Raw genomic sequence first — 14,088 nt, forward strand, 5'->3', positions numbered from 1 at the left:
GCTTTGTGTTAAAGGCAACTTCTATGAACACCACCCTTGAGTTTTAAGTATTTATCCTAAAAATTCCTGGGTATACATTTGACCTTGATACTATAGAATTCATTATATACATCTGTGTTAAAAATATTAAACAAGAGCTACAAAAATACTGAGACCAAACAAATAGGATTAAAGAGATGTTTATTTTTTGATTCTCAACAAATATGGCTCATTATTTTAATATAAGTTTGGGTCATACTGGGAAAAGTATCTTTTATTTCCTTTTTTTTTTTTTTTAAGATTTTATTTATTTATTTGACAGAGATCACAAGTAGACAGAGAGAGGAGGAAGTAGGCTCCCTGCTGAGCAGAGAGCCCAATGTGGGGCTCGATCCCACAACCCTGGGATCATGACCTGAGCCAAAGGCAGAGGCTTTAACCCACTGAGCCACCCAGGCACCCCCTTTTATTTCCTTTTGAAATTCTTTTCAGGAATAGCTCCCTTTATTAAAGAGAGATATCTGCCATGCTTTTATCTCTTAAGGAATCTATAAACAGAATAAAAGAGCATAAGCTGAAGAATTAACTAGAATTAACTATTCTAAAGTCCAAATTGTCTCTTCACCAGATGTCTCTTCGCCAGGTATAACTCCTAGAGTTTCCCTAATTCTAAATATAAAAAATAAGTGTGTGTGAAGAAAACAAATGAACCCTAAACCAAAGAATCTTAACCAAAATAACCTATGTTGTGATTGGCCAAGTCTTTTTGATTGCCTCAATGAGAATATCTGATATACTTTTGGAGAAAGATTAAATGCCATCTCCATTTAAGAACTGATAAATTTTAGTCAAAAAGTAGGACATAACTTACGGGATAACCTAATTTGTTAGCGAACAAGTTAGTTATTTATGCTGTACAAGGAAACCTTATTTGTAAAATTCTAAAAACATACTTCTGCCTATATAGTATATAAGTATATTAGATTATTCAGGTTACTTTGGATTTTGTGTTTGTAATTGAGTCTCTTTATTTCAAATCTAAAGAATATATTATATTCCTACATACCTTTCAAAGATATTATGTTTCTATTAGGAGGAAATAAAAAAGCTGAAAAAAGAACTGGAAAACTTTGATCCTTCATTTTTTGAGGAAATTGAAGATCTCAAGTATAATTATAAAGAAGAAGTGAAGAAAAATATTCTGTTAGAAGAGAAGTTAAAAAAACTTTCTGAACAATGTGGAGTTGAGTTAACTAGTCCTTTTGCTGATTCTGAACAGTTTGAAGATGAAGAGGAAAGTCCTGCTGATCTTCCAATTTATTAAACTACCCATACCTGTAATTTTATTTAACTATTTATAAGTCAAAATTCCATCTGGAAATCACACAGATCTCTGACCTACATGATTTCCTTCTTCATACCCTGTACCTTTATTAAATTGAAGTTTTAGTAAATAAAGTTATATGAAATTTTAAGTATATTTTTGATGACTTTTAGCGTAAGGTAGGACTAGATAGAATAAGCTACGATGAATTTCTGTATACATAATATTTAAGTTTTTTAAAGAGTATAGGGGTGAACTTCAATAACTTTAACATTTAAAGTTGGGGTTTATAAATATACTTATTTATATATGTGTTAAGACTCTAGTTTTATATATGTGTACATGTATATAAACAGGTATGAGGTTATAGCCATAAGTTTTGTTAAGTGTCAGAATAAATTCATCTTGAACTATTTAAAGTTGATGATCCAGAATTGTTGGTTTAATTGCTGCATTTAAGGTAAGGAGCTTATTACTACATTTTTAATGCAGTAGTGGCTTAAATTCATTTGCTGGTTCTAAATAAAATTTTGAATAGACCTTTGAAACTGAGAAATTCGTTTCTTCAAATGCTAGAAGATATAATCTCTATTAGACATGGAACCTTGAGATTTTTTTTACCTTCCATATATGGCTGAATTTTCAAGATTCAAAGATAACAATAAAGCTGGTTCTTAACTGCATTTCTAGTTTATATCAAGTATTATATCTTTCAGTCTACCAAATTTCTGATTATCTATTTTTGAAAAAAGACTAAACAAACACTTGGTATCAAAGCCATGGTCATACTTGTTCAGGTTCATGTTGATAATAACTGGTTTTGAATTCATGTAAGTCTCTGGAATTGGCCAGCATAAACCAAGATGATGGCGGTGAACCTGAAGAGAGAAAAAAGTTATCAGCTTTAGACTTTTTGACCTTCATTCACTTATAAATATGTATTTTGAATGCCTACCATCTGCCAAGCATTATTTAAGGCTCCACTTTATCTTACCCTTTTTCTTGTTTTCATAGCTGTTCTCCTCCTGACATATTACATATTTACTTGTTATTGTCTATCTTCCCCATTAGAATGTGAGCTTCATGAAGGCAGAGACATTGTTTTGTTGACTCTGTATTTCCAGCACCTGGAAACATGCCAGGAACATATTCAGGGGCTCCATAAAAATTTAATGAATAGAGTCTGTTGCTGAGTACAGAAGCTAGCCAATTAAAAAATATGAGTGGGAGGCATTCTAAATATCACGTTGACAGAATGGTGCTTTTTGATGGTTAGAACATATACAGTGTGGGTATATTTGGCAGATAGGGGTATATAGCCATTCTAGAAAGTGAAGCAAGGGTCAGATCATGAATATTCTTAAAGTCTCTAAGCACTTTTATGCAACAAAGTAACATTTTAACTTACTATGAAGAATGGACAGAATAAGGATAAGACTGAAAGAGAACATTTAGGAGGGCGATAAACAGGTCAAGCATGAATCTTGGCTACAATTAAAATGAAAATTAATTGCCAGCTGGTTTGGAAGAAGTATAGATTCAACAGATCAGAATCCTTAAATAATTTTATCTATGAAGTAAAGGAGAGAGGGGTTAAAAATGGCATCTCCGTTTTTGAACTGCTGGGAGTCAGGGAGTTGATATGACTTAAGGTCCAGTTCTGAACATCACTAATTTCAGAAACCTGTGAGAAATCAAATAGTCCAAGTGACAGGGCACAAAGTCTAAAAATTCATTTGGTAAATATTAACTGCTACCTTGGCACTTTTAACTTAAATTCTATAGTCAGGTAAATTTGGGGAATGCTGGGTTAAAATAAGCTGGTACAGATTATCTCAGAGGGCATTCATTTGCAACATTAATTTCCAAGAAGGGAGTATGTAATATACAGAGCTTTCCAAACATTTTCATCAGTTTAATTCTGAAGTACATTTGGAAAATCAGTGCCCCAGAGAATGAATACACATTGGGAAACACTATTATATAAAGAATGGTGGGCTTTAAGATGAGGAAATTAAATTTCTTCACGACACATCAGAATTTCTGCAATCTATAGAGAATATTCTGGTGCCACCTCTACCTCCTTTTAGGAAGACAATATGATACCACAAGCTATTTTCTGTCATTACCTTGATTAAACAGCCATCATTGCAATGCCACACTATTCCTTCAATTTTACCCTCTCTGCAACCTTCAAACCAGGATAACAGGTCATTGTGCTTCAAGGAAGGTAGATTTCTGATCTGAAATGCCCCATGTGGTATAAGAAGATGTAATGGATGCTTCTTGCTTCCTAACCCTAAATGTTAAAAATTTCCATTAGCCATACAAAAGTTCCAAAAACCGAGAAAATTAATACTTTAAAAAAAAAAAAAAAAAAAAGCCTTTGAAGACATTTACCAATTAACTTACCAAAAAACTTAGCTGGTTTCCTAAGTGGTGATGTCATTCAAAACTGCCACCTTAACCCATTAAATAATAAATTTCACCTTCATATAATGTGTACCAAGGGTCAGCAAACTAGAACCTGTGGGCTAAATCCAACCAGATGCCTGTTTTTGTAGTTTCAATGGAACACAGCTATACCCATTCCTTTAAGTACTGTTTACAGCCTACAAAACCTAAATATTTACTTCTGGACTTGTACAATGAAAGTCTGCCAACCCCTGATCTATACCACTAGCCCAGTTCAACTATCATTCACAGTATTTGCCAAACAGCCATTCTGTACCTCTGATAACTTGTATAATTACTGTCTTCTTTCCAACTGCCAGTCTGCTTCTGATCCCTATATAGGACTTTGCTACTGCAGCTTTAATGTCCTTGGGTCTGTCACCATTTCTTATCAACAGTGTTTTCCACAGTGCCCTCTGGACTTGCACTCTGTTCACTGTAGTACAGATTTTGATACTCGATTCATGGTCAATTCTCTACTTAATTTACTCTTAGCTGTTAATGCTAAACTAAATACCTAGCCATGAAAAAAACATTCAACTCATTTCACCTAAATTTTAATAAGCAACAAAAAGTTACACTTGAATATTTCCCTTTCATACACAGTTTTATAGTGTTATTATGTGAAAGAATGAGAGGCTAAAATCAACTTTTTGGGTTAATAAAATGGTTTGAGTCCTGCATAAATTTCTCCATGGACATAAATAGCAATGGCTATAATTCTAGGAAGCTGTTTAACTCAAATTAGTCATTTCTTTAGTGTATGTGTTTTAAGTTAAGCCTAGGAAGTTCTCTTTATAAATGACAGTTACTATAACTGAGCAGGAAAAAGGCTTCACTCACCATACGGGTTTCCATTAATATTTGTTCCTATAAGCTCTAGTGTTTGTTCCAGGAGATCTGAGAGTGGCACTGCACTAATTTCCAGAAGCCCAGGATCATCAGGATGATGCTTCAGTACCAGGGCAACTTCGAATTCATAATTAACTACAGAGGAATGCCAGCAATACTGCTTGTTGTTTTTCTCCACTGGTACCCAACCTACATGTAAAGGAAAAACTGTCAGGACACTGCTTTTCTTTGGATTGAGACTTGAAGCAATTTTAATTTTACTATAGATTTTCCATGTTTTCTGGATGTTAATCACACAGATAACTTTTTTAATCAGTGGAAGTATTAGCAGTTTTACTTTTTTAATCCTAATCATTCTTTTAATCATAAGGTTATTTTTACTTTTTACTCTATTGAGGAATCATTCACTACAGAATATTCAGTATTCCTTTCTAGAAAATTTTCAGTAAGAACCAAATGCCATTCTAAAACACAGCACTAAGATTTTTTTTTTCTTTTTCTTTTTCTTTTTTCTTTAAAGTTTTCTCTCTACCATCTCTCCAGTTTCAGGGACAATAGACCTATGCAGTAAGTGTTCTACAATTTATTGTACTGTTGCAATATTTGCTGAACAATGTATTAATTCCACATGTACTGAAGATTATTGCTATTCCTCCCCTAACTTATGTTACCAGAAAGGCTCCCTCATGTGAACAATTCTTTATCAACAAACAAAAACTAGGACACATGCCACTGTGACCATCTTTGGTCACATCTTTGACCTTCAGTACTCACTCAGGTAACTGTAAGAACCTTCTTTCTAGTCCATTAGTCTCCAGGGAAACCCACCACACTTTTATCATAATCTTGCTTCAAAATTTTAAATTTAATTCTGCTGTACCCCTGTTTAATAATCATCTTCAGGATGAACTTAAAACTCCTCTAAATGGAATATAAATTCCTTCAAGATCTGAGCCCATTCCACCTCTCCAGCATCAAGTTTTATTAATGTCCTCCAATGTCATACACCCTAAACATTCCAGCCACGGAGAAATGTCACATAAAATTCCCACAACTCCATTTTGCTCCTCTTCAGGCAAGTTTGCCTAAGCTGACCTTCCCTCTTCCTTGCCAGCTAACTTCCTGGCTCTTATGCTTCGGTACAGATGTCCTCTCTGCTTAGAAGCTTCTTCTAACTACCACAGGCTGACAAGAATTCTTCCTCTTTTCTCTGACTATACCTTTTGTATACTTTCCTTTTAGTTCTTAAATCATACCAATATTGATGGATTTCCCCTAGTGTCTAAAAGATCATGGGGGATAAGATTCTAATCTTCATTTTGTATTACTAGAACCTAAGACTACTCTGCATATTATAGGTACTTAAGATATACACCTGCTGAACTGAACCTTATTTTGGGGTATCTTTCTACTCAGCACACTTTTGCAAAAATCTCCCCATTCCCAGAACAACTACTTATGCATTTTAGAAAAGTTTTCATGATACCAGGAATGTGTCCATTTTCATCAGGCATCGGATTCCCGTTTAATTGTTCTATTTCTTTCGCTGGTATCCAGCACTCTGGAACAGGTTTGAAGTCCTCCTCAACATTCCAAAAAAATTCTAAAAGAGTTAAGTAATTTTAAATGTGGTGATACTTTAAAAAATAGAGAAGTTGAACAAATTCAAAGTGGGAAGAGCTAATAAACCCCATAATATTAGGTCTTATATAATCATTCTGCATTATCACCACGATGTAACTGCACTTCTCAGGGTTAGGTCACTAGCACTTTAAATTTTCAATTTGGGGGAGCCTAGGTGGTTCCTTGTTAAGCACCTCCCTTTGGCTCAGGTCGTGATCACAGGGTCCTAGGATTGAACCCCACATCAGGTGCTCTGCTCAGTGAGGAGCCTGCTTCTCATTTTCCCTGTGCATGCTGCCCCCCTGCTTGTACTCAACACTTTCTCTGTCCAATAAATAAATAAAATCTTTAAAAACTATTTTTCAACTCTGAATCCACCACTCTGTAGTGGATAAAAGTCTAAGGTAGCCAATGTTCTAATATGTGTAGATTTATGATGAATTTTTAATGCACTATAAACATAAACCTATAAATACATATATGAATGAGTGGATACAGTGATTAATGTATATATCTGATTATATTAGAAGAATTTTAATGTTTAATTAAACATACTGATAATCCTTTGACATTTTTGTGCCTGATTTATAGAATTACATATTTGTCTCAGGCAACAAAACCAAAATGTGTTGCTCAATACAGTATATATGTAGTGATTTGTACGTTTTAATAAAATCAACATACTCTAATGAGTTACAAAAATGTTAGGAAAATGATTCAAAATCTTTTTCAAGAATATTCTTTTACATACAAAGATACTCAATTATAATTTTCTTCCTTCCCCTAAGTACTTAAATTGTAAGAAGGATATAACGTATAAAAATACCACCAGAGCAAGAAATAAGCCAAAAATTGCAGGTTATTTAAATCATAAAAAGCTAAAAAGAAAAAAAAAAAAAAAGCCCACTAACCTTTTGAGTTTTGTTTCGAATGTAGAAAATTTTTAAATCTCTTCTCAGCTAATTTGTTAGGTTTTCTATCTAGCCGAGCCCAAAGGTATGGCTGACCTAAAATATTAATAATAGGGAAAAGAAAAGTTTAAGAAGCAAACAATAAAACTTATCTTGAAAGACATTTCAGTATAAAGTTTTTTCAATAAATAACAGGGTCATCTTCCCCAAAAACACCAACCCTATAAGACACATTCTAACAGATGCATCTTGCCCAGCCATATCTGATACTCTAAGAAGACCCAAGTCTTTGGTTCAATAATGCTGAGGATGAGATGAAAAAGTAATATTTGACCCTTTCATAAGGACATTCCACAGCCAGATTTTATCAGCAGCGAGCATTTGTGAGAAACTGAAACCTCTATACTAAATGGAAACGTACCCAGATAATTGTAGTCACACTTTTCCGAAAACATGATGGTGTGCTGTACGGGTTAGTTCCCAAAAATGTGGAATTAGACTGAGCTATTTTACATGGCTCTGATCCCCGGTCAAGTATTATTAGTGATGATCTGTAATCGTGGATCTGCGAAGTCTCAGGGCAGTGTGTCCACATTCTTTTTTGACGACACTGAGACTAATGAGTCTTATACCTGGTCTCAGTGAGACTCTCAGCGGACTCTGCTGTTGGGACTGGTTAGTTAGCAGGAAGAGATCTCCATGACCCGCAGAATATAAAAATTCCCAGTTGACACTCCATTTTGGATTCTGTTTCCAAGGTGTTCCCTGCATACACCAGTGGTTCTTGATTTGACAAAGTATGTCCTGCCAGAACCTTGGGGGCTGGGAGGAGTGGAGAGGGGTAAGGCGGGTAACAACAGGCGCTTTCACCTGGACTCCCAGACCCTTTGCTGCAATGTACACCCTTACATTTAATGCCCTTGCTAATACTGTGTATCCTTTACCTGTAATAAACTGCGGATTCGCAAGCACTGCCATTCTGAACCCTATAAAATTTTCTTCAGCAATCTAGTCATGTTTATCTGCCACCATTATACATGATCACATAATGATGCACATTTAAGCTGCTTAATATAAACATGAAAGCCTGAAAAATCTTTTAGTTTCTTCAAATATATTAATTTTTAAATTACTGGTTATAGTTTGGTTCAGACATTCTGTATTACTTATTAGCTATCCCAATAAATATTATGAAGAACCAGATTAAAATTATATTCCATTATTTCTGGTTGAATGGACCTTTTGTTCTTTTTACTAGTAAGTACAAAAATTCATTTCACTTATACCCATTAAAATGGCTACTATCAAACAGAATTACAAGTGTTGGTGAGGGTGTGGAAAAACTGGAACCCTTGTGCACTGTTGGGAATGTAAATCGTGCAGCTGCTGTGGAGAAACAGTATGACAGTTCCTCAAAAAATTAAAAATAAAATTACGCTATGATCCAACAATATAGATCTTCTGGATATAGACCCAAAAGAACTGAAAGCAGGGCCTCAAGAAGGTATTTGTTCATCATGCTCATAGCAGCATTGTTTACAACAGCCAAAAGGTAGAAGTTGTCCAAGTACACACTGATGGATGAATGGTTTGGACAAAAAACTATGTGATACGGACATAAAATTATGTGGTGTATACAACAAACAAAATGAGTCTATACACACAATGAACTGTTACTCATGAAAAGGAAGGGAACCGTGTAGGTACTCCAACAAGAACACTGAGGACACTATACTAAATGAAATAAGCTTGCCATAAAAAGACAAACACTGTTTGACTCCACATATATGAGGTATCTAGAATAGCCGAAACTGTCACAGAGACAAAGTAGAATATGGCTGTCAAGGGCTGTCAAGGGAATGGTGAATTATTTAATGGGTACTGAGTTCCAATTTTGCAAGACGAAGTGGTGATAGGAGACGGACGGTGGTGACTGGAGCACAACAATAACCACTTAAAAATGGTTACGATGGTAAATTATGTTAAGTGTATGTTAAACACAATTCATACTGGAAAAAATGCATTTCAGAAGAGATTTCGTGGTACCAGGAATATGTCTAATTTGCATTTATTTAACTGTTCTGTTTCTCTTGCTGGAATTAAGAGGTAAAAGGAAATCATAAAGATTATTTCCCTCTTTTTGATGCATTTGTTTTCCTTAACTGACAATTTCTGTCTTAGTTTCTAACTCTTAAAGTGCATTAGATTGAAATAAACTAGAGATGCTGCCAACAGTAATAAAAACTATGGAGTCAGCACCAGAATCAGTGAAATCAGAGCAAATTTTAGGATCAAACATAGGTTCTATTACCAGGTTAGTCATTCATTAATTAGCTGGTCTTGAACAAATTAAGTGCTCTGAGGCTCTATCTCTGCAATAGAGAGGCTTACTGTGCAAATTAGAGATGACGTGTATAAAACATTTATCCTATCACCTGCCTTTAATGAGTATTAAGTAAATGTTAATTATCTTCCCTTCCTCCCCCCACCAGAGAGATACACTGATGTAATAAATAAGTATAACAACTGGGACTTTATCATTTTGCTCTTATATTTAGACTGCCTAGGGCTTATGAGGATAAATGCCCTACTTCAGATATATATAGTTTGTAAAGTGATCAAATAATATTTGTAGTACAGTTTTACCTTTGTAAGTAGTAATATAACAACATGTTCCATCCACTTTTTCTGTTGGAATTGCACTGTATATATCTGCATCTAATGCCTTGTGACTTAGAGTTTCAGTTGCCAAAACTTTAAATGACTTAAAAAAGAGAGAAAGAAAATCGGTTTCAGATAAACAGCCTCTATGCCTTCACCCATACTCTCACCTGGAATGTTCTCAATTTCACTATTTCTAAAGTACAATTTCCCGCTTACCCTTCACAATTAAAAAATATTTCTTCCATCAAGTTCTCATGAGTTACCCCCCTCCCTTCTATGCTATAACAGCAACACCTGTTCTCCCACATTCATTTTTATTCTGTTTCTTTATCCACCATGAGCTGACAACAGGAACCATGTCCTATGCAGCCCTGTCTCCGTAGCACAGTGTGTTCAAGCATTTACTTGATAATCACTTGCTAAATGCCTTCCATGGGTTAATTCTCATCTCTGACCCTAGAAAATATAGAGATTAACAAAAAGTACCTGTCTTTGGTGGAACTTTCATTTTAATGAGCAAGACAACGGGAGCAAAATAATACATACATACAATGTTAAATGTAATAAATGTTAAGGAGAAAAACAAATGGGGAGTCTCTGAGCTTTCACAGTAGTAAACTCGTGACTTACGGTTCTTCTGCTGTTAGGAAGAGAAGCCAAGACCATCAAGAATGGAGAAGAGTTTCTACAATTCCTACCAATGTTTTATCCGTAATTTATTTTTATTTCTGAGGAAGACTTATGCCACCATTTTATAGTGTGAATTATCTGAAGTAACACTCATCCCAAATAATGTGAAAAACACTGCACAATACCGGTGTGTACAGGTTTAAAAATTAATACATGGAAGTACTGTTTCTGTGTCAGGGAGACTTGGGAAATTAGCACCATTCTGTTACTGATTCGGTACTTTTTCTTTTCTTTCTTTCTTTTTTTTTTTTTTAAAGATTTTATTTATTTGACAGAGAGAGATCACAAGTAGGCAGAGAGGCAGGTAGAGAGGGGGGGAAGCAGGCTCCTTGCTGAGCAGACACCCTCGATGTGGGGCTCGATCCCAGGACCCTGGGATCATGACCCAGGCCAAAGGCACTGAGCCACCCTGGTGCCCGATTCAGTACTTTGAAGATAAAATAATGACGGGGATTCATCACTAACTTCGGCAATTAGTATTAGAGGATATCAGTTTAACCCATGGTGGTACAGCAACAAAGTCTTGGCCTAGTATCAGTGCTGCTGTGGATTCCAATTTACCAGAAATCCTAGGGAGACTACTCTGCCCATGGAGGGTTTTTTGTTTTTTTAGTTTTGTGTTTATTTGAGAGGGAGATAGAGAGCATGAGAGTGGGGTGAGGGACATAAGGAGAAACAGACACCCCACATAGCAGGGAGCCAGATAGCTTGATCCCAGGACTCTGTGATGATCTGAATGGAAGACAGACACTTAAGCAACTGAGCCACCCAAGACACTCCCCAGCCCCACCACCCACTGCCCGATAGAGCCCTTGATGAGCTCCAAATATTCCCTCTATAAGAATTAACTTTCTACCAATGTACCACGCTCTGCTATCAACATGTTTAAAAGACACTGTAAGAGATCAAGGGGTACACAAAGTTCTCCTCATTAAAGACTACGACTGGAAAAACGAGGCATGTGTGTTTAAAATAACAGTGAATATCAACGGAACGGTCCTCCAATTTCCGGGCAGAAATCACTGGGATAACTAAGATCATCAAAGTTTCATAGCAAAAGTCTGATTTGAAAAAATTAAAAATTGTGGAAGTAATCCAAGCACAGTTGGAAAGCCTAAGCAAAAATAAAGACAGGGCCATGCCTAGTATGTTCGCAGGATGAAACAGATTTTGCTTTGAGCAGGCAACTCTTGTCACACACATAGCATTTTCTGCTGCACTGAGCCCAGGCCCTCCATGGTGGGTCCAAGAGGCACTTCAAGAATAGACTGGGCCTGGTTAATGGGAAGCCTTGACTTAGTTAAGGATTTGAATACTGTGGTATAAATAATAGTGTAAGCAAATCTTCACTGCAGAGGGACCTGAGCAGGGGCTTATTTTTCCTGGTGGGAGGTACTTTTACAAACTATCCACTCTCACCAACATACAAAGTTGAGAATCACAACTAAAATGATCCACTATTTGGGGTATCGGTATTTCTTATTAGGTTTCTTACAGCTAAAAAAAAACAAAACAAAACAAAAAAAAAACTAAAGAAACAAAAAAACCCCAAAAACAAAACAAAAAACCACTACATGGCAACTACTGCTATAGACACATAGTAGTAACTGTGGAGTTTAGACCAGGAAAGAACATGATGATGATCATTCTGGGAGGCAGGAAAGAACAATCAGGCAGTGCAGTAAGCAGCACATAAATACTGAGAACTATAACTGCGTGGTACTAGAAATGTTATGTTATAAAGTAAAAAGTGTCAAGGTGAGGGGCGCCTGGGTGGCTCAGTCCATTGATCCACTCTAGGTTTCAGCTCAGGTCATGATCTCATGGGTGCTGGTTTCCAGCCCAAAGAAGGGCTCCAGCTCAGTGAGGAGTCTGCTTGAAGATTCTCTCCCTCTGCCCCTGCCCGTGCGCTCTAAAATAAATAAATAAATAAATAAATAAATAAATAAATAAATAAATAAAAATTTTTAAAGAAGTAAATAAAGTAAAAAGTAAATGGAAAATTGGCATGAAAGTACTGCACGGTTCATTCTTTCATTCAACAAATAATAACCAGAACCTACTTGCACATCAGGTCCTAGAAACTGGGACTAGATGTAACAGGGGAGTCTCCACCTTAGAGGTCTTCTAGTCTAGAAAACAAGGCCGCCTCCAACGCAAATGACGGAAGGAGGGTGGGGGGGGCCTATGCCAGACGCACAGGAGGAATTTTGTATGATGGGTTGGGAGCACCGAGTACCTGGGGATTCTGCTCTCAAGGACTCTGCTACACCTGAGAGAATTACCCTGACACAGGTTACTAATCATTCACCAGTACTCACCAAAGTCCCTCTATGACTAAACCCCGGTGCTGAGACAAACACCAGAGGTGGGGACACCAAAGTCAGTACCGAACAGGTAACGACTGGCAACAATCCAGGAGGTGAGATCTCCAGCGACCTAATTGGTCAACACCACCGGTGCCCTGCTGAGAACTGTTAAAAGCCAAGTTTTTCTAAAATCTGCACTTTGGTCGCACACTCCTGAAAAGCAGTAAAGTTTGCATTGCGCTGATTATGTGAATACTTAAGGGGGGGGGGTCTTCCCCCAAAAAACGTGGTAGCAAAAGGACTAATACTTAAGATGTGGGTTTTCATTTCCGTGCGACGGCAAGTTTGAATCGCCTTATCAGAAAAATTCTCTCAACGATTCCCTCCCTTGCAACTAAAGACGTACAAGAACCTGGAGCTCAGGGAGCAAGCGTCCCCTACCCCAGACCTCCCCAGCGAAACCTGCAAAAAGCTCCCGGCCTGCAGGGCGCTCTGACGACCCCGAAGTCCTGCGTGGCTGCTACCCGGACCCCGCACTCCTCGGTACCTGATGCTCCCTTTTGGTGGAGGGCTCCTCTTTCACCTCCGTCACAAACACACACGGCATTTTCCGCTGCACCGAACCTAGGCGCCTCATGGTGGGCCCAACAAGCAGTGCGAACGCAGAGTACGCCTCCTAAACAGCGTCCGGCCAGGAAAGCGTCCCCAACAGTCACACTCACGCTCAAACCACGAACACTGCCGGCATAAGAAAGGCGGCCCCGCGCACACGGCCCCCACACCGAGCGTGGGGCGGGGGCGCAGGCGCAGAAGCGGCCTCGTGCCGCGGCGTCTTCTGGGAGTTGTAGTTTGCGCGCCGAGGAGGCGCCGTTTACACTCCCGCGAGCGTTAGTCCGGGGTGTGATGACTGTGAAACGAGAGATCCGTTTCTGGGTTGTGTGTGTTTAACCATCCTTAGTAACCGATGATATTTATGAAAATTAAAGAATAGCAAGTTATAAGTAATGAATTATTTCAGGTGGCGACTTAACACCTCCCTGGTGAAAAGGAATTGCCTGTTCTCGTTAATAAATTCCTGTAGAAGTTTAGAAATATTCAGAGACCTCTCAAAACCTGACGGAAACGGATTTCCCAGGAAGAGCGCTAGAAAACGCTACCATTAAAACACCTGGGACACCCCTCCCTCCCACACGCACACACAATGCCGTCTGGACTGCACCTTATTGCACCGCATAACATAGTCGAAACTGGTTCTAATGTCCTTTCCTAAGTGCAAAATTTA

General features: G+C 37.5%; 2 protein-coding genes across 9 annotated transcripts in view; one reads left to right on the forward strand and one right to left on the reverse strand.

Moving 5' to 3' along the window:
- The window catches only part of CEP290 (centrosomal protein 290), a 99,726-nt gene extending 97,740 nt beyond the window's left edge, over positions 1-1,986 (forward strand). For all 7 annotated transcript variants that reach the window (XM_082738857.1, XM_082738861.1, XM_082738854.1 and 4 more), the window contains one exon: positions 1,073-1,986. In XM_082738857.1, the coding sequence (XP_082594983.1) occupies positions 1,073-1,303 (231 nt within the window). In that variant the 3' untranslated portion in view covers positions 1,304-1,986. The remainder of the gene's footprint in view (positions 1-1,072) is intronic.
- Positions 164-13,615, reverse strand: RLIG1 (RNA 5'-phosphate and 3'-OH ligase 1). Of its 2 annotated transcripts, XR_014313817.1 has the most exons (8): positions 13,354-13,615; positions 9,790-9,907; positions 7,144-7,239; positions 6,096-6,212; positions 4,601-4,798; positions 3,433-3,602; positions 2,298-2,430; positions 164-2,181 (listed from the first exon to the last, which is right to left on the reverse strand). XR_014313817.1 is itself a non-coding variant. In XM_082738863.1 (7 exons), the coding sequence occupies exons 1-7, from the start codon at positions 13,441-13,443 to the stop codon at positions 1,990-1,992; spliced, it is 981 nt and encodes a 326-aa protein (XP_082594989.1). In that variant the 5' UTR covers positions 13,444-13,615; the 3' UTR covers positions 164-1,989. The 2 variants fall into 2 exon arrangements, 1 of the variants encoding a protein (XP_082594989.1); XM_082738863.1 differs by lacking the exon at positions 2,298-2,430.
- Positions 13,616-14,088: the final 473 nt, after the last annotated feature.

Source organism: Mustela nivalis (assembly GCF_964662115.1).
Source record: "Mustela nivalis genome assembly, chromosome: 7".
Classification (NCBI taxonomy): Eukaryota; Metazoa; Chordata; class Mammalia; order Carnivora; family Mustelidae; genus Mustela; species Mustela nivalis.

Coding starts and splice junctions, on each gene's coding strand:
- RLIG1 (XM_082738863.1), bottom strand. CDS start 13,443: ATGAGGCGCCTAGGTTCGGTGCAGCGGAAAATGCCGTGTGTGTTTGTG. Junction 6,213..7,143: donor TTCGAAACAAAACTCAAAAG/GTTAGTGGGCTT, acceptor TAACTCTTTTAG/AATTTTTTTGGAATGTTGAG. Junction 3,603..4,600: donor TATTAATGGAAACCCGTATG/GTGAGTGAAGCC, acceptor TTTAACATTTAG/GGTTAGGAAGCAAGAAGCAT.